The 20084-nt window shown below is 40.7% G+C and overlaps 1 protein-coding gene across 2 annotated transcripts in view; it reads left to right on the forward strand.

Annotated features, from left to right (window-relative positions):
- Positions 1-370: 370 nt before the first annotated feature.
- sik3 (SIK family kinase 3) overlaps positions 371-20084 on the forward strand; it is a 53063-nt gene continuing 33349 nt past the window's right edge. Inside the window, exons 1-2 of one of the 2 annotated variants that reach the window (XM_049466868.1) lie at positions 371-606; positions 19827-19943. In XM_049466868.1, coding sequence (XP_049322825.1) covers positions 397-606; positions 19827-19943 — 327 coding nt within the window. In that variant the 5' untranslated portion in view covers positions 371-396. The remainder of the gene's footprint in view (positions 607-19826; positions 19944-20084) is intronic. The other variant, XM_049466867.1, reaches the window with a different exon arrangement.

Consider the following 20084-nt stretch of genomic DNA (forward strand, 5'->3'; position numbering starts at 1 on the left):
TCTAACATTCCTGGAAAAAATTCCATAGTCTAAATGACAAAGAAAACAGTGTATTTTTAACAAAAAGTGTGACAGTTGATTAGTTAAGAGCGGATATTCAAGTTAATGATTATAGAATCCGAATAAAGTGACGTCCAATAAAAGAAGCCTCGGTTCAGTTCAGTTCAGAATCAGTCGGCTCCCTTCGCCTTGCGGGGAGGGGGCGGGGCGCCGACGTAGCGGCAGGCGTGGCTACGCGCAATGGCGTAGCGGCGGTGGGCGTGTCCTCGGCGCTGCGCAAAGCGCTGCTTGTTGTTCCCCCCGCAGAGAGGCGAGAAGATGGCGGCCGTGTCAAGCGGAGGCGCTGCTGGCTCCGCCGCGGCCGGGATTCCGCACTCCGCCCGGCCGGCCGCGGGCATGGGCGCCCCGCACCGAGCGCAGGCCGCGTCCGGCGTCGAGCACCAGGCTCGCGGCGGCGCGCAGGCCCCGTGCATGGCCGTGCCGGGGCACCCGTCGGCCGGCAGGCCGCCCCCGGCCCGAGTGGGCTACTATGAGATCGAGCGGACCATCGGCAAGGGGAACTTCGCCGTGGTCAAGCTGGCCACGCATGTCATCACCAAGGCGAAGGTAAGCGGGCTCGGCCGCGGCCCTGGAGGTTGCTGGAGGGGGCTGTCACGGGCCGCCCGGCCGGCGGCGGCGGCTCGGAGGGAGCGGGGAGCGGTGAGCCCTCAGCTCGGGGCCTTCGTGGATGATGTGTGCGTGTTTGTGTATAAGTGTGTATATATGTGTGTGTGCTTGTAGGGTTCGGTATACTGCGCTTTGTGAGGACATTCCGGCTGAATATTCACCTTGTTAGTGGGGACATGCGGACGTTTTGGGGACATTTCGGTGATATTTCAGCTACATTTCGTGAATCTCAGCAGGAAAATGCATGAAATGCTTTAAATCTTTCAAATCCATCTAACGAGAGTGTTTTGTGTTGGGAAAACATTGGAACCCTGCTTGTGTTGAAAAGTGCTTTAGTTTAGTTTGTTAAGACCTCACCTTAATGATAAAACTACTGTGCTACGGTGTGATTATATTCCAGCCTGGAGTTGTTTAGCTCGACAGCTAAGCTAAGTTAGCATTAGGTTAGTTAACTAATGCTAGCTAGCTCACTGAGGCTAACTGTGCATTCACCGTTTTTTCTGCGGTAAATATCTTGATTTAAAAGGGTAAGGAATGTGCGTTTGAGTGGATGAAAAAACATAGAACTTAGAAGAAAGGTATATAAGGTTGTGTAACTTATGTAAAGGGGGGGGGGGCAGTGCTTAGCACAGACATTAGCTTGTCTTCATCTTTTACCCAGGTTGGATGTGAACAGGTTAGATACATGATGAGGATCTACTTCTAAGTGTGTGTGTATATCAGTACTGTGTATGGAAATAAGAAATGAGTAAAGGGGGTAAATGTGGTGCCTAACTGGAGTTAAAGCATTGGGTTGATAGTATAGACCCTGATTTGAAGTTGGTATATCGATTGATTGGCCTCTTGTCCCTGTATGCTGGTGTCAGCATTGTGTGTGTGATACTGCTGTGTTACTGTATGGAAGTATCGGGAAGGCCCGTGCCTGAACCAGTGTGTCCTGGGCTGTTTATATTCCTCCAATAATCTCTGCCACCTTCTTTTACTGCACGTACGCTTTTCCTGTCTTCTGTTTTTTTAGCACAGTGTGGGTGTTCTGCAGTCAAGGTGTGAGCACAATTGCTGGGATAGGAGCTAGTCCACTGGAGGCTCCTACCACGAGGTCAGCAGGATGACCTTTTTCTCCCCCCCCCATCAGCTCTGAAGGCCATCAGATACAGATAGAAGCTTGTCTGGAGGTTGCAGGGTGTCTGTAGGGTGTCCACAAGGTGTTTTTTTCCCCCTTGTACTCTAAACCAGATTTACTGAAGATCAGCTGTACAGGCCAGTGAATGAGAGCTCAGCTCAGGTGGATTACCCAGAGTGACGTCACCATGGGGGGCTATGTCCGGGATCATCTCGGGTCCTTCTCGGGAATTCTGTTTACAGCTGGTGTTGTGGTGTTTGGTGATGTAACATGGAGGGTGCTCTACGGTCTGATCTGTGTGGAGTATCGCAGATCTGCAGTGCAGACCTGCTCTAGTCTGTGCAGCATACTCCTACACTAAGGGTTCTTCAAGGGTCCTTTACTGAAGCAGAGGGTCTGTCCAGACCTATGGCTGCACACAGAACCTTTTTCAGTGCTTCAGTGGATGTGTTAAAACAGTGAATGTTCTGTTAATTTCACTATTGCTACACCACTACGGGGTTTCTATCGTTTTAAGTAGGGATGCACAAATGTGGGAATTCTGGGCCAATATCCGATATTACACATGTATATATCTGCTTTACATACAACTTGCAGAGAGACTACACACCCTGGTATGACTTGTGTATACATTTATTTGCGTTACGTTTTAGCTTTTTAACCAACCATATGCAAACAATAAAATGTAAGGTATCTCCTGAGAAATTTGTTTACATTTTTTGGTTTCCTATTTACTTAGCTAACTGCTCCTTACACAGACTCGTTACAGCTTTAAAGCCTATGTTTTACATTAACAGGCTAAATAGAACAGTAGGTCTATTGAATCTAATAAAATGAAATGAAACAAGTTTAAATCAATGGATTTTAAAGTGCCGCATTCAGCGTCATTTGTTACTTTTGACCATCCAGCATCATTTGATCTGATTCAGCATATAATAAATAAGTCCGCAAGGATCGGTCTGATATATCTGCAAAATCAGTCGATACTGATATCAAATCCAACATCATTGCATTTGTATAGTGTAGTTTCAGGTTTAGATTCATGAGGTTCTTTAAAGCCCTCAAAGAGTCCTTTGATTCATTACAGTAGTGGAAGCCTTGTTGTTGATGCTCAGGACCCAATACACCAGCCTTTTTGTCTTAAAGAACCAGTTAAACATTTCGTAGAGTTAGAGTCATGGTTCTAGTTTTAATTATTGCCTGTGACAAAAGACACATTCTACAATGTGTTGATTAGCTCTTGAAACCTATGGAACTTAGAATTTATGGAATTTAGAGAGAGAAATTATGTAATATGAATCTGTATAGCATTGCACCATTCTTGCCAGTGCTTTGTGTTGGAGTAGTAAAAGTTTTGTAGTAGGGATGCAAAAATATATCGGAATTATATTTGTGTCAGCCAAATATGGCTTTCTGACATATGGTGTCAGAGTGGTGCTTGCTGCACTAAAACAGTGGATAGTTTTACTAATTTTACTACTTTAAAATCTAATCCAAAGTTCTATTGGGGTGTCTAGTCTCTCTGTAAGATATAAATATGTAATAAATCGGCATTGGCAGATATTGGCACAGGGCCAGAATTCCCACATAGGTGCATCCCTAGATCGTAGCACTAAAAGTATGGGTGCCTCCAGAATTACCGATATTAAAATTATATCACCCTTGGAGTCGAAGGTTGAACTCCAGATTGTGCTCAAAAGTGACCTGGTCAGTCTGCGTAATTTCAGTTCTAGTTATTATGGCTCAATACTTTTATCTCATTTAATGTGGTGATTTTATGTTGAAATCTCCATGTCAGCTGATACAAATCCAATGATTTCTTTTGGACCTTCTGGCTTTAAAATTAGCTGATTGATGTTGAAATTAATGTTTGTATTGGGCAAAACAATTAAAGAATAAAATTATATTTTTTGAGGGTGTTTTGAATCGGAGGAGGCTTTGTGTGATGCTGGACTACTGTAAAAAATAAAATCTGGAATGCCATAAAAATCTGATTCCATATTGTTGCATACCTTGTTTGCAGTTTTACTTAGATGAGTACCTAAAATGGACTATTATGCTCAAACTACTCAGTACCTTTACCCTTACTGTAAACTGTCCGTCTGTTGCAGGATTGAGTTGGATTCTTTTTCTTGAACATCCCTTCCAACGTTTTCCGCTGACAACAGCTATTACACTTATCCCTATCTACACTCCATAGTTCCCTTTAAAAACATCTACATTCATCATTCTCCTTATATATCCCCGTCTATATACCCATGTATACACATCCCTATCCACATCTGTACATACAGCCATACATGTACATCCCCAACCATACCCATTGGCCTTTATCTGTACTTAGCCATGTCCATTTATACTCATCCCCATGTATTCTCATCTCTATGCCACATCTACAACTGTCACATTCATATTTATTTATACTAACCCTCATTCATTCCATTTATCCTTATCTGTACCCATCTCCATCCTCCCCATTTATCTTTATCTATACATATCCCAATCCTTCCTTTTCTCTTCCAATACCTGTGAAATCTGTTTCCATTTTTTATTATCTTCTGAATGTTATCTTTGCTTCTAAAAAGCCTTAAATCTGTCATTATGTCATTATCTATTATTATCACATTCATATCCAATTATACTTATCCCGAAACATACCAGTTCTGGAATACATTTTAAGTCTGAGTTTTGCAGTTCTCTTTTTTTCCACATTGCAGAAATCGTAGGGTTTATCCACATCCCGTCTACCCACATTCATCCACATCTCTACCCATCCTTATCTCTTCCATTGTCTGTTTATCCACATCTCTACCCCTCCCCATCCATCCACAGTTCTACACATCCACATTTCTATACATCCCCATTTCTACACTCCCTGTCCATCCACATCTCTACCCATCCTCATCCGTCCACATCTCTAATAGTCCTCATCTCTACCATTACCTGTCCATCCACCTAACTGCAAATCCTGTCTATCCACATCCATCTACACCTCTACCTATCCTCATCTCTACCATTCCTTATTTGTCCACATCTCTACCATTCTCTGTTTTATCCACATATCTACCCATCCCTGTCCATCCTCATTCCTACCATTCCCATCTATCCCTGTCATCCTCATCTCTACCTATACTTATTCATCTACATCTCTACCCATCCTTATCCATCCACATCTTAACCCATCTCCGTCCGTTCAAATCCACCTACCCATCCACGTGCACCCCATCTATTCACATTTCTACCTCTTCCCATCCAGATCTCGGCCATTATCATCCATCCACATCCCCACCTCTACTTATTCCCATCCACATCTCTACCCATCCCCATCCATCCACATCTCTACCCATTGTCTAATTCCAAGTTATCCATATATATATTCACCCCCATTCATGCCTACCCATTCGCATCTGTACCCATCCTCATCCTCTTCATTTTTACTAATCCTAGTCTATCTTTATCTGTGTTTGTCCCCCGCCATATCTACTCATTCATCACCATTAATATCTTCCATCCGTCCATCTGTCTTCATCCCCATCCATTCTTATCTATACATATCCCCATCTGTATCTGTTCATACCCACACCTGTATTGTACATCTATTCTTATCTGTAGTTATCCCTGTCCGTACCTATTCATCCCAATAGATGGCTTTGTATAGCTGGTTATAGGTATTGATAGGGAGGTGAGTATATTTGATAATTATGGTTTTGGCTTGGATTGGTGTAGAAAATTTGGACACACCTATGGGAATACTGGGCCGATATTCAGTATTACACACTTGTATATCTGCTGATTCCTGTACTAATATACATATTTAGAACTTACAGAGAGACTACACACCCCAGTATAACTAAGTTTGAAACTAATAACAATAAATAAAAACATCCTTTGCTGGCGTACTATAAATAGTTTATTAAGTATTGGTTTGAAATATTGTCCATACCTTACGATATAATTCTGATGTTATCGGGCATCCCTAATGAAAATTTCTTGTAGTATAATCATTTTACCATATAATTAACCCCTATCAGTATGTGATTATGTACACCAAGGGAGGTGTTTTTTTGTATATCGATATCGAAATTATGTTGTGTAAACCAAAATGAGGAAATACGTTGATTTATACATTTTGGTCACATCATCCAGCTCTATGTTAGATGTTTATGATTGCTACTTTCACATGGTTTTAGATTCTGAATTTATATGTGTAGTTTTGCCCGGATGTTGGGTGCTACTCTGAATTTGGGAACATGAACAGTGGGAAATCTGAGCTGATTTTGTGATTGTTCCACATCAGTTCTCTGGTAGTTATTGGGTTTAAACTTTGTGACACAATTGGAACCTTGTGGTTTTAGTGTTTGAAATAAGCTGTGGGTCGTTAACACACAGATGGTGAGTGTGTAAGCGTGATGTACACATGCAGGGTAGTGTGTAGGTGTGGGGTAGTCACAGTCTCGTACAGTTATCTCCAAATGTGCAAGCTTTCATCTTCTGTCATTTTGTGGTTTCACTCTCGGAGCCTCGCCGTAGTGAGTAGCTTGTGTGTGTGTGTGTGGGATCCTTTGAGATGTTTTGATGCATCAGGTTTTATTTCTACAGATAGTATGAACGCCATTGGGCAAGGGGAATTTCACCAATTTTGATGAATTGGTGTGAAACTGTGGGCTATTGTAGAGAAACTCATTGACTCATAGTTCTTTGCAAGGTGGTGAATGGAATTAAACATCCTTTACCACCATGATATCGGTATAACATCTGTATTGGCAGTATTGGTATTGGTTTTCGTCAGTATGTTTGTATTTGAACAGTGTGGTTTATTACGGTGATCTTTATGTGTCTTAGCCCTTCAAAATCCACCATTCCCCCAGTACCATTTTCACACCCCGGATTGTCAGGTTTAGAAAACAGTAGCATGTAAACAGCATTCTGCAGCCATAGAAACAGGTTAGCTGGCTATTTTTCTCCTGAACAGGCAATCACTGAGCTTCAAGAAAGTTCGATAACCATGGCTGGGTAATTTATCATCACCAATAGTGCAGTAGGGACAGGCATTTTAAGTAATTTCAACGTTACCTATACATATCCTATACATCAATCTGGCAACTCTTGTGAGCTTTGAATCTGTTAAGGGGCAGGCAGGCATTTAGTTGAGCTCCTTGCCTATTGTGATGTCACAATAAGGGAAACCTGCATAGAAACACCCTGACTCCAACCCATACCAGATGCTCATACACTAAATTAGTTGAAGAACTGTACTTTTGCTCTGCTGGCTGCTGACAAATTAGCCAGCTGACTTCATTTGAGGGAGGAATCGGCACTAACGGTCTGTGGGAGCAGATGATGGAAAGTACTTTCAAATGAGGAGCTTTGTGCTTCTGTTGTAGTTAGAAGTAGCTTGTTTGTTTTTTGCCATTTAGGATAGGCTAACTTTTGAATTCTCATTCTGAAAGGAACTGAAACTGGCAAGAATTTGAATTTGTATAGCCCATACACCTATTCTAACTTCTGTAAAAGAGTTACAATATTTTCCCTTTAATATTTATGTATTGTGATCCCCCTCAGTATCTAATCTAATTTTATAGGTGTAGCCCAGTCACTTCCCTAAAATGGGCACGTTCCCTGATGGCTAAACTGATATTAATACTGTAAAACTGTTTGGAAGTGGGTCCAGGCCAGCACTTGTGATTGAGTGTGGTCCATTATGAGGATATAACTAGATATAATACACAACACACATACAGAAAAGCCTAGCACCTGTTGCAGCAATAACATTAACTTTATTCAATAACCTGTCAGCAGATCTGTGGTCGTGACTGTGGCTTTAAATGGGTGTGAATAACAGTCTGAAAATGTCTTTTCCGAACAAGATTGACCACAGCAAGACGGCACACGTTGCTTAAAATGGAGAGTCTTTGTAATCACTCTGCACCCAAACACTGATCACTGTGCGTGGAATTTAGTAGAATCAAATGATAAAAAAAGCAACACTAGAACTCTAGGATATGTTTAATAGTGAGAGTAAGAGCTTTTCCACACGCACAATGCGAAGGGTGCTCAAGGGATTGGTACAAACTGCTGTGTAAGAAAGAAAGAAAATCATGTGTAAGTGAGGCTATCCAGCAAGAAACAGCTTTAGTTTGCTAGGGAGCATAAAGATTGCATTCTGGAGCAATGGAAGAAGGTCATGTGGCCTAATGAGTCCAGATTTACTCTGTTCCAGGGTGATGGGTACATCAGGGTAAAAAGAGAGGCGGCAGAAGTGATACGCCCATCATGCCTTGTGCCTACTGTACAACCCTGTTGGGGTGGGGCTATGACTTGGGCTTGCTGCAGTTGGTTAGGTCTAGGTTTAGCAACGTTATATGCCCAAAAAGTTGCAGCTCATTGTCTGTCTTGTAGTCCTTCTGGGCTCGAAGTCTTCTCCAACTTTCAAACTTACTGCATATATTTGCACTTGTTTTATTCTGTTTTTGGTCACTGAGGTTTTGGGTGAATGCTGTTGTGTTTTTAAACATCAACCCCTCAAGGGGGGGTCACACAGATTTCATGACGTACTTCGTAGTTCTAGTAAGAAAATACTGGCTTAAGCTCTGCTGCCAAGAAATTACAGTGCAGGTTTTACTTTGCAGGCTTCCTTCACATCTCATGATGCATCCTGATCATTTTATCATTTACTGCTAAATAATCCTTAATGATCCTTTTAATGTCACTTTTGAGTTTTTCTCTTTTGTTGTAGATTGGGTGACTGGTCTTAGGTGGGAGTGGCCTCCACTACGTAACAGGAGGAAGGAAGGGACACGGGAGTCCGTTTTATTTTATTTTATTGTAAAAGTGCTGTCTGGGGTGAACCAGCTGCTGGGATCACTTCAGGCTTAAGTAATCACCCGAGGTTGGCTGAGGCCAAAGGAGTTATTTAATATGTGCCTCTTGCCGCGGTACCAGCACACTACCTCACATAATGTAACAGCAAAAATGTACCATAACACAAAAATGCAGAATTTTTGGTGCGTCCATACAAACTGCAAACAAACAATTAGAAGTAAATACAGTTAATAGCAAAACAAATAGAACAGAATAAGAAACAATATGGAGCTTTTTTATGGTCAGAATTGTTGGCAGTATTATTGCGTACGATACAGTCTGAACATGGGTAATGTTAAATAATTGAAGTAGAAATTAGGCACTCCTAAATGCTTACAGTGCTTCTCTCACTGGCTGGACTGATTACATGTTTAGCCTTAGTTTAGCATTTAGGTTTGATGTCACTGAGCCAGTAAAGTCCTCAGGACGTGGGGGAGTGAATGCCCTCCATATATAAGCTGTAAAAGTATTAGAACACACGCATGCTCAGGTACAGCACTGTAACACACTCGGCCAGATTAACCTGCGGGCGTGCTAAGACTTGCTTACAGTTAGATCACTCTGCTGCAGCTCGCGCTGGTTGCAGTTAGGTAACATGGGCTGTATGTATGTGTGTGTGTGTGTATGTCTGTGTTGTCATTTACTTTTTTTGAGTGGTTTGGCACTGGTGGTCTTAGCATTCCTCTCTCTGTGTGCTTTTGATTTTTATCGTTTGATTTAAATCACCTGCTCTTTTATTTTTCCCTTATCCTGCATTCAGTGTGTTAAACAGCAACACACACAAATATTATGAAGACATTTTTTTGTAGATGATCAGATCCAGGCCTGTCATGATAATAACATTATTGACTTCTTGTATAATATATTGCCACTACTGCAGTGATTTTATAAATGTGAATGTCAGTATGTCAACAATAAAACTTTTGTTTTATTAGATTTTTTAGGCCTGACATTACACAGTAATTTATGCAAATCTTACAGCAATCTGTGTGGGTTTTTGCCTCCGAACCTGCCCACCACCATTTTCCCAAACCTATTTCCACACCCTGGGTTGCCAGGTATAAAACACAACAGCATGCAAACAGTGTGATGCAACTCTGATAAATGCTAAGTCAGCCACCACCTCTTGTTGAACTGCTGCAGCATTGCAGAGAAGCATCACAGCGTGCTCGGAGGAAAGCGCAGTGACTCGGTTCCAATACATCAGCCCACAGATGCCTTGTGCTGATCAACATCAACCTTGGAGTGATGAGGGGAAAGAGCGGCATCTACCCACCCAGAGAGAGCAAAGCCAATTGTGCTCTCTCTGGGCTTCGGCAGCTGATGGCAAGCTGCATGACAGGGATTTGAGCCAGCGATCTCCTGATCATAGTGGCAGTGCCTTAGTCCACTGGACCGCTCAGAGCCCCATTATACTGCAATTTATTTAAGCTCTTTTTATTTTGAATATCTGAATATTCTTAGGTTTTAAATATTCATTGCTCTTTAAAACTGTAAAAATGTGATTGTATTGTTCTGCTATTAAAGGGGACATTCATTTTACTGTACACCAGGTAGAATAGGTCTATGGGCTGTGGTGTACAAAACATGTTCATGTTTGTGTTCACTCTTATTCAAAAAGATCTCACCAGCTCTTTTATTTCCAGTTTCAGTCCCTTTCAGAATGAGCCATTTAAGAGCTCTGACACTTTTATACAGATAATATAAAAAAATCAATATTTTATTGAATGCAAATCAAACATTTTTATGTCTTTCATACCATATGGTTGTCAAGTATTTATGTCTATTTGAGGTTGTTCCTGGTCTGAAATTATTAAATATGTTAAGAGTAATGAGTGGACAGGCATAGGGCTGCAATGATTACTTGATATAATCGACAACGTTGATTATTTAAATTTGTTGACTACAAATTTCATCGTTGATTGTTTGTTAATTTGTAACAGTACTGCGTTAATCAAACTACCGGGGACAAAAGCACAATGGTAGATGGGTAAATGGCTCACTTACACAGTTTACACTTAACTTACTCTGTTTCTCCAAAAGTGCCCAAACTCAACAGATTACATGTTTACTAAATCAGTACTTTAACTAACTCAGTACTTTCCATGTTTAGAGAATACCTAGAGATTTAGCTGCTTTTTAAATCTGTTCAGCTGTTTCTATTGTTTTTAGAGATGGAGGACATGGCAGAAATAATTGCTGACTAATCGACTAATCGAAAAAATAGATTAGTTGACTGCCAAAATAGCCATTAGTTGCAGCTCTAGACAGGCCGCTTCTTGAAAAGTCCTGTAGAAGTCTCCGAAGCCCTTAAAGTTTTCAGAATGTAACGTGTTTTGTATTATGTACCCCTGTAGCCTGTGCACGGTCCAAGGCTTGTTAATGGGTTTACCCTTAATTATTTATAAACACAAATAAAAGGAGTCTAAAAAATCAACAGGACCGAATAACAACATGGCTTTGTCTGATACGGCACACCTTTGTACGAGCCAATCAGTGTCGACGACACAAAGACACGACCTACGTAGGTGATGACGGCAGGACGCAGCACATCTTGCTGATTCGATTAGTACCAGAACTGTTCCTTTAAGTGGACGCGTGTCTGTTTGAGATCACGGAGGAGTGTGCTGTTTTTAAGGGGTTGATGTATGTTCTACCTCAGAGTACACATGAGTCAGAGTTGTAATAATATCCGTAGCCTTGATAGTTCTCGTTGGTAAGAGCCTCTCCTGAGCAGCAGCTCTGTGTGTCCTCAGGTTTAACCCATTACATAATGAAATGATAATTACTCTCGCAGTGTCGAGACCGCTCCGGGTGATGCTGGTCTGACGACATCGGCCCAGAAACCCTGCCCTCGGGCTTTCACCTCGCGCTGAACTGTGTGCAGTGTGGTTTTTATCCTCTTTTTTGCCAAATCACGGTGTATAGGGGCAGGTGGCGGCATGCACGGTGCAGTTTGGTTTACCCCGGTGGGCCGAGAAGAATCCTGGAGTTACCGAGGTGGTTTCCGTACCTCGCAAGAAATGACTCGCTTCCACAATCTCAGCACAGAAGTGAAGAAACATCTGAGGGGAAACATATTGCACTATAATGTATATAATAATTTTATAGTGTTTTATACATTTTTACATTTCACATTTTTACCTGAACACAAATGGAATCATGTAGTATCTTAAAAGTGTTAAACAAACCAAAATACTTTGTGAAGCATTTAGATTCTGAGGCTGGTAACTCTGATTAACTTATCCTGTGCAACAGAGTACACTCTTGCTCTTCCTTTCCTGGGGCGGTCCTGATGAGAGCCAGTTCCATCATCCTAAAGTTTTTGATGGTCTTTGCAACTAAAATGTTCATTTTTTTTTAAAGTATTTTTTCTTTCCTTTAAACTCTTTTCTTTTTGTCTCTCTTTTTTTACACTTTCTTTTACTTTCTCTTTCACTCGTGCTCTCTCGCACACAATCTGCCTCTCTTATACCTTTCCTCTTTTACACTCTCTTACTCTGTCTCTCTCTCTTACAAACTCTTTCTCTCTCTCTCTTTTTCTCTCACTCTCTCTCTCTCTCTCTCTCTCTCTCTCTCTCTCTCTCTCTCTCTCTCTCTCTTGTAAAGATAACCCGGCGTGTACAGATGTTTATCTCTCTCCTCTACCTGTCCTGATTTACTCTTTCCACCTCTGTCCTCCTCGGCGCTCTGTCTCTCTCTTTTTTCTTTTTTTCTGTTTTCCTCTCCCGCTCTTCCCGTCCCGGCGCAGTTGTACAAACAGGGCAGGATGGAAACGCTCTTGTTCTTTCTGTTATCTGCAGATTTTTATGGGGACAGTTTTTGCATAAAGTTTCTCTTAAATGCGACGAGCAGAGTGAAGGTTAGACGGATCGGCGGACCGACGGACCTGCTGTTATAGGGATGAGTGAACTGGACAGACAGACAGTCAGCCTTTGATTGGATGGACAGACAAGTTGGTTTGACTGAATGATGGATGGGCACATCAATTAGTCATCATTGGATGGATGGACTGATTGATGGACAGATGAACAAGTGATTGAAGAAACAAATTGTTGGGTCATGATTGGCCTGACCTATGGACACATCAGTCAATCATTAATTGGAATGTAAGATCAGTTAATCATTGATTAGGCAGATAGATGATTTTTCAGACCAACTATTTATTGATTCAGTAGGCTGAGACACAGACTTTCAGATGCCAATTAAATTATCAGTTTGTGATTTGAATGATTGATTAGATAGATAACTGAGCTTAACGATGGGTGGTCTGGTTAATTAATTTAATGGACACACTGACAAACTTCTGGGTCAATCTGTCTATGATTGGATGGACAGATAGATGGACGAAAAATGGGGCAAATATTAAGTGGACGGACAGATAAATGGACAGATTGATCAATTTCAGAGTAGATGGACAGATCAATTAATCATTGATTGCATTCTAAGATTTGTTGTGAATTGTTTGGATAGACAGATAGATGACAGATCATTCAGTCTATGATTAGATGTCAGATTAGTCAATCATTGATAGATGATAAATGTCTGTCATGGGCAGCATGGGCTGGATAGACTGACAGACTAATCAATCAATTGGGTGATTAAATATATATGGATATGTATAGATGAACAATCCAAATAATTATTGATTAGATGGATGGCTGGGCTAACCAATGGATACTTAAGCTAATTAATTTAATAGACAGACTGAAAAACTGATAGGTCAATCTGTCTATGAATGCATGGACAGATAGATGGACAAATTAGTCAATCAATGATTGAATTGTAAGATTAGTTAACCTTTAATTGGATAGATGAATGGATTAACTAACTGATCATCTATTTATTGATCCATTAGGTTGAGAAACTGAATGACAAGTCTGTTATTACATGGGCAATTGGATAACCCATAATTGGATAGACAAAAATGACCAGATGCGTCTCCTGTTAGAAGCAACTGTGGCAACTGTGGAGCTTCGAAAGTGTCAGCGGTATTCAGGGAAAGTGTACCATGCACTGGCTAATGGCCGAATTGCACTTTCTTCTAAAATACACAAATACAGTATTTTTGGATGGATGACAAAGCTTTGAAACTTACTGCAATATTAACATTAATAATAATGAATAAACTGACACTACTTTGGATGTTCATGTCTATAGTAAATAATGTAGCTGTGAAGTACTGAAAGCTTATGCATGATGCTGACAGCGTGTGTAAATCAGTTGTTGTGGAGGTGTTGGGTAATCTGAAACAGATTGCTGATGTGGTTTCTGATGTTCTGTGACTCTGATGTTTCCGAGTTTCTGGCTGGTTGAATTCTAGGTGCTGAGTTTACTGGTTACTAGTTTAGGCTGAGTCAGCGGGCCGATGAAACTGGGAGAATTTCCCGTGAGTTTTGGGGGGGACACGTCTTCTCCGATATTTTATCGTGGACTTTTTTTTTTTTTCTTTTCTGAACGTGAGAATCAGAATTTCCTGGGGAAGCCCCATGTGTTTTTAGCCTTCGCCCACGCGCCTCTATGGGGGTTTGACTGCTAGCAGGTCCAGATGGCTGTTTGTGTGTGTGTGTGTGTGTGTGTGTGTGTGTGTGTGTGTGTGTGTGTGGAATTTATGTTTTCTACATGGTTTTTTCTGCTGACATCACCCACGGCGGTATATTAATAGTATTATATTACTATTATAATACTTGTATAATGCTATTAACAGTTACAGTAAAATGCATGTGAGCATAACCATTAACTGAATTTTATTATGAAATATATACAGTACCAGTCAGAAGTCTGGACACACCTTCTCATTCAATGTTTTGTTTTATTTAATTTAGTGTCTAACTGGTAGATTACTATCAAAGACATGAAAACAATTGAGGCACATATGAATTTATGGAAAAAAAGAGAGAGAGAGATGGTGATTTGAAGTGATTTGGGATGAGCTGCAGCTTTACAACATGAAGGAAAAGCAGCAACTATTGTTCAGCACCTCCAGGAACTCCTTCAAGACACTGAGAAAACTATTCCAGGTGACTCTCCCTCATGAAGACACTGAGATTAAAATACCAAGAGTGTGCAGATCTGTCCTCAAAGAGAAATGTGCTACTTTGAAGAATCTAAAATATAAAACATATTCTTGTTTTTTTTGTTTACTAAATAAGTCTGCATGTCTCCCTGTTTAACTTTATTAATATAGTCTTCAATATTAAATTTGCAATGAAAAAAAAAACACAAAAGAAAGAAAACATTTTGAATGAGAAGAGATGTGTTCAAACGTTTGACTGCTTCTGTATAAATACATCTGCCAAAATTTAGGATATCTGCTAGGAGACCTCATGTTGTTACTGTAGATGAAGAGAGTGAAACTCTCTATTGTGTTTCCTGTTGAAGGAAACTTACAGTAAGAAGAATTTTTAGAGAAGTATCAGTCACTCGTACAGTGTGTCAGTAATTCAGGCTATAAGTATAGTGTAGTGCTCTGGTTGTGTTTATATTCAGAAGCATTGGTCATGAACACAGACTGGCTATTAGAGGACTGCAGATTCTCAGCTTCTCAAAGGTTACAGCCAAACAACTGGTGTGTGATCACTCATACCTGTGTAGGGGTGTGAGGTCATGGCATTTAGTTACAGAACACATCTGTCCTGTTCTGATAAATGTGGGACGACAGGTGGGTCAGTAAGACGCAGGGAAAGCCGATTTACCGTGGACTAGATAACACACCGGGACACGCCAGCTAATGAGGGTCACAACACTCACAGCTCAGTTCAGCACCTGGGACAACAGAACATTCCTGTACGGGTGTACTAAGTGTAATAAATGTACTAGGTATAATTTGTGGACTAGGTGTACTAAGTGTAATGAGTATACTAAGTTTTATATGTGTAATGGGTGTACTAGGTGTATTGGGTGTAAAAGGTGTAGTGGGTGCACTAGATGTACTAAGTTTAGGGGTATACTAGGTGTTCTATGTTTAATGGGTATACTAGGTGTTCAGTGTGTAATGTGTGTACTAGGTGTACTGGATGTAGTGGGTCTACTAGGTGTATTTGCTGCACTAGATGTACTAAGTGTACGGGTATACTAGGTGTTCTATGTTTAATGGGTGTACTGGGTGTAATGGGTGTAGTGGGTGCACTAGGTATAATGGGTGTAGTGGGTTTACTAGGTATAGTGGGTGCACTAGATGCACTAAGTGTACTGGGTGTAGTGGGTGCACTAGGTATAATGGGTGTAGTGGGTTTACTAGGTGTAGTGGGTGCACTAGATGTACTAAGTGTACTGGGTATTCTAAGTATTCTATGGGTGTAATGGGTGTAGTGGGTTTACTAGGTATAATGGGTGTAGTGGGTCTACTAGGTGTAGTCGATGCGCTAGATGTACTAAGTGTACTAGGTATTCTAAGTATTCTATGTGTAACTAGTTTACTGGGTGTAAGTGGGTGCACTAGGTATAATGGGTGTAGTGTGTCTACTAGGTGTAGTGGTTGCACTAGGTGGAATGGGTGTACAAGGTGTAATATATTTACTAGGTATAGCTGGATGTACTAAGTGTTCTGGGTGTGACAAGTGTAGTGGGTGCACTAGGTATGATGGGTGTAGTGGGTCTATTGGGGTAATGGGTAGACTAGGTGTACTAAGTGTACTGGGTATACTAGGTGTTCTAGATGCAGTGGGTGTGCTGTATGTACTATGTGTAGTGGGGTGCACCATTTGTATGTGTACTGGTATACTACATGCACTAGGTGTAATGGGTGTTCTAGGTGTAATGTGTCTATTAGTTGTACTGGGTGCACTAGGTATACTAAGTTTACTGGGTGTAATTAGTGTAATAGTTGTACTTGGTGTACCAGGTGTAGTGGATGTAATGGGTGTACTAGGCGTAATGGATTTAGTAGATATACTGGGTATAATGGATGTACTAGGTTTATGGCTGATTTGCTGCAATCAGACACTTTATAGAACAAACACTAAATTAAACCAAGGAAAATCTAACAATCCGAAATGTGGCAAAAAATCAATAAAAAGAGAAAAAATAAAATGAAAATTTTTTAAGGGCCCTAAGAGTGAAGGAAAACTCTGAATACTGTTTTTCTCCAGGGGAATGCTGGGAATGAGTAAACTCTCACACTCACACACACATACAAACACAAACACACACACACACACACACACACACACACACACACACACACACACACACACACACACACACACACACACACACATTAAACACACTGAGTGAGATGAACTCAGTGGTCCAGATCTTGTTCTCAGTAGGTGAATGCATGATGCAGCACTTTCTGTATTTCTATCCTCCAACGCGTTCCTTAGGGAACCCAAGCGGCTCTAAAGAACACTGGTCTTAGTTGGAACCTGTTTGCGGTTCTTTTGGTTTTGTTTCGCTCTCACTTTTCCTGAGTTAGATAACGAGTTAGCTGTCCTGAACACTCTTTTGTGTGTGTGTGCGTGTGCGTGTGTGTGTGTGTATCAACTCTCTCTGCCAGCTGGTGTTTTTATAGAGCTGCTGTTTGGCTTATTTTGGCTCCATTTGCATTCGCCAAGAACTTGCTGTTCTCCAGATGAGCTTCCATTCACATTGTCTGTGTGTGTGTACTGTGTGTGTGTGTGTGTGTGTGTGTGTGTGTACAGTGTGTGTGTGTCCAGATGTTGGACCCCGTGCACACGAGAGCAAAGTGATTACATCAGCACCACTACTGGATTGGTGCCAGTGCCAATAATAGCCCAACAGTGGCTTAAAATATCACTGAAGAACACACACACACACACACACACACACACAGAGTGGGGCAGCAGTACTGTGGCTGATTACTGTAGAATGGCCATTGTCTCTTGCATTTATACATAGATGGGCACACACACACACACACTGCTATCTTAAGGTGTCTTATTTTTGGTCTTGTTTTATTTCTCCATATGCTGGATGTAGTGTGTGTGTGTGTGTGTGTGTGTGTGTGTGTGTGTGTGTGTGTGTGTGCGCACTGCAAAAAAGAAAATCATAGCAAAGGAATTTTTTCTAATTTCAAGGCAATGAATCTTAACCCTGCATGGCATAATGTTGCCCAAGCATTTGGTTATTACACCATACCTAACCTTACTGACTTGTTTATTATTGCTTATTTTTAATATAATGTGACAAGACGTATCTAAAATACCAATACTATGTGACATACTAGTGGGTCATAAATAAAAATATGTATATGTGCAAAATATTCTTTAATTCTTATTGAAAACATACTAAAAAACTCTTTTTATTCATTGTATTTGGACAATATTATGCAGGTTGACCACTTTGATTAGATTAACCATAAAAATCGCTGATTTGAATTCCGGTTAGGCAGCTTGCCATCTGCTGCCAGAGCCCCGAGAGAGCACAATTTGCCTTGCTCTCTCTGGGTGGGTAGATGGTGCACTCTCCCCACATCACTCAAAAGGGTGATGTCGATACATCAGCATCTGTGAGCTGATGTATCGGAAATGAGTTGCTGCGCTTTCCTCCGAGTGCGCTGTGATGCATCTCGGCAATGCTGCATCAGCAGCAGTTCAAAAAGAGGCACTAGTGATGGGGGATATACAGTAATGCTAGCAGCTGAATGGGTGGGGCAATTGTCCACATACATTGGGGAGAAAAATGGGAGAAATGTTTAAAAAAAGTTTAAGACTGTGTGTACATTTATTTTACTTATTTAAGAAATAATCTTAATCAGACTAAGAATTCTCATCTTATTTTAAGTAATTAGAATCAAAATAGGCACAAAAAGTCAGCAGTAAGGTTATTCTGATTCTTGTGTTGAAATTTAAACCAACTATATACAGTGATTTTGGCTTGATTTGGGTCTTACTTCACTCATTTTGAAAATTTGCTTTTTTTATTATTACTAGGAAACATTTGTTTACCCTATTGGCAGTTTTATTTGTTTAATATCAACATCAGCATCTCAGTTTACATTTATTTTGTCTAGTTTATGCAAGTGCATTTTTTTGCAGTATGTCTGTATCTGTGTAGTATTGCGCTCTACAGTTCAGATGCTTAGATTCTCAGACAATTTTACTGCATCAACAGCACTGCTCTAATCAGATCATCCTGATCATCTTCACAGCTTCAGTTGTAGATCTTTGAAAAGCTTCAAATATAGTTTTTTGACATCTTAAAATATTGTAAGTGATTGTAACAGATTCTGAAAGATTCGAAGGGCAGCTAAAGAAAAATGCAGCACATGATTGTACAAGATTAGACATAATTCTTAAATAATCTAAAGCACTTACTGGTTCTAGAAGATCCAAAAGAGGTCTTCAAAGATTCACACAAGATTATCAGAGGTTCTTAAAGATATAGCTTGTTGAAGATAATTCCATGGATTCTAGTAGATACTTAAAAATCTGTATATACGGCATTTTGCACGTAGTGTGCAATGAACATCTGATCTGTGTAGGTTGTGTTCAGTCAGTGGTGCACCTGTGATTTTTGTTGCCAAGATAGCAATACATCAGAAATCTACCTGATTTCCCAGACCACCACGCCCATCAGTGCAGATATAATCACAAATGCTGTAGCTGTTTAAACAATGAAGGAGGAAGGTGTTAAAATCGACTGTTGATGGGGTTTACGATAGCAACGAGCATCGCAACATGACTTAAGCAGGTTGTAAGATATGGTTCTTAAAGCTGCAGATTTTTTTTTTCTTACAAGATTTTAGGTGTCTTTTAAAGCTGCAGTTGGTTCTGAATAATTTTAGATATGTGAAGATGACTAGTTCGAATCTCGTTCATGTAACTTGCCATCAGCTGCTGGAGCCCTGAGAGAGCACAATTGGCCTTGCTCTCTCTGGGTAGGTGATGTCGATCAGCACAAGGCTGCGTCTGTGAGCTGATGTATCGGAACTGAGTCGCTGTGCTTTCCTCTGAGCGCGCTGTTCGAAAAGAGGCGGAGTCTGGCTTCACATGTATCGGAGGAGGCTTGTGCTAGTCTTCACCCTCCTGGTGTTGGGGCATTACTAGTGATGGGGGGGGAGTCCTAATGAGTGGTTTGGCTAATTGGCTGTGTAAATTGGGGAGAAAATGGGATAAAAAATGTAAATAAATAAAAAAGATAAGATGATTTCTGAAAAGGGAAATCAGAAGATTATCAGGTTAACACAAACACTCTTTTTCTCTCTCTCTCTCAGGTGGCGATTAAGATTGTGGATAAGACGCAGCTGGACGATGAGAACCTGAAGAAGATCTTCAGGGAGGTTCAGATAATGAAGATGTTGCGACACCCTCACATCATCCGTCTCTACCAGGTTATTCCCTCTCTAATTCTCACTGCTGACAATCAGAATCATTTTATTTTAATAAAAGCCTGACAGTTCAGTTCAGTCAAGTCTTAGTAAACCATGCAGAAAATGTACAGTGTCATCACTACCCATCTTTACTAATGCTAT

This window comes from Astyanax mexicanus, chromosome 18, assembly GCF_023375975.1.
Source record: "Astyanax mexicanus isolate ESR-SI-001 chromosome 18, AstMex3_surface, whole genome shotgun sequence".
Lineage (NCBI taxonomy): Eukaryota > Metazoa > Chordata > Actinopteri > Characiformes > Acestrorhamphidae > Astyanax > Astyanax mexicanus.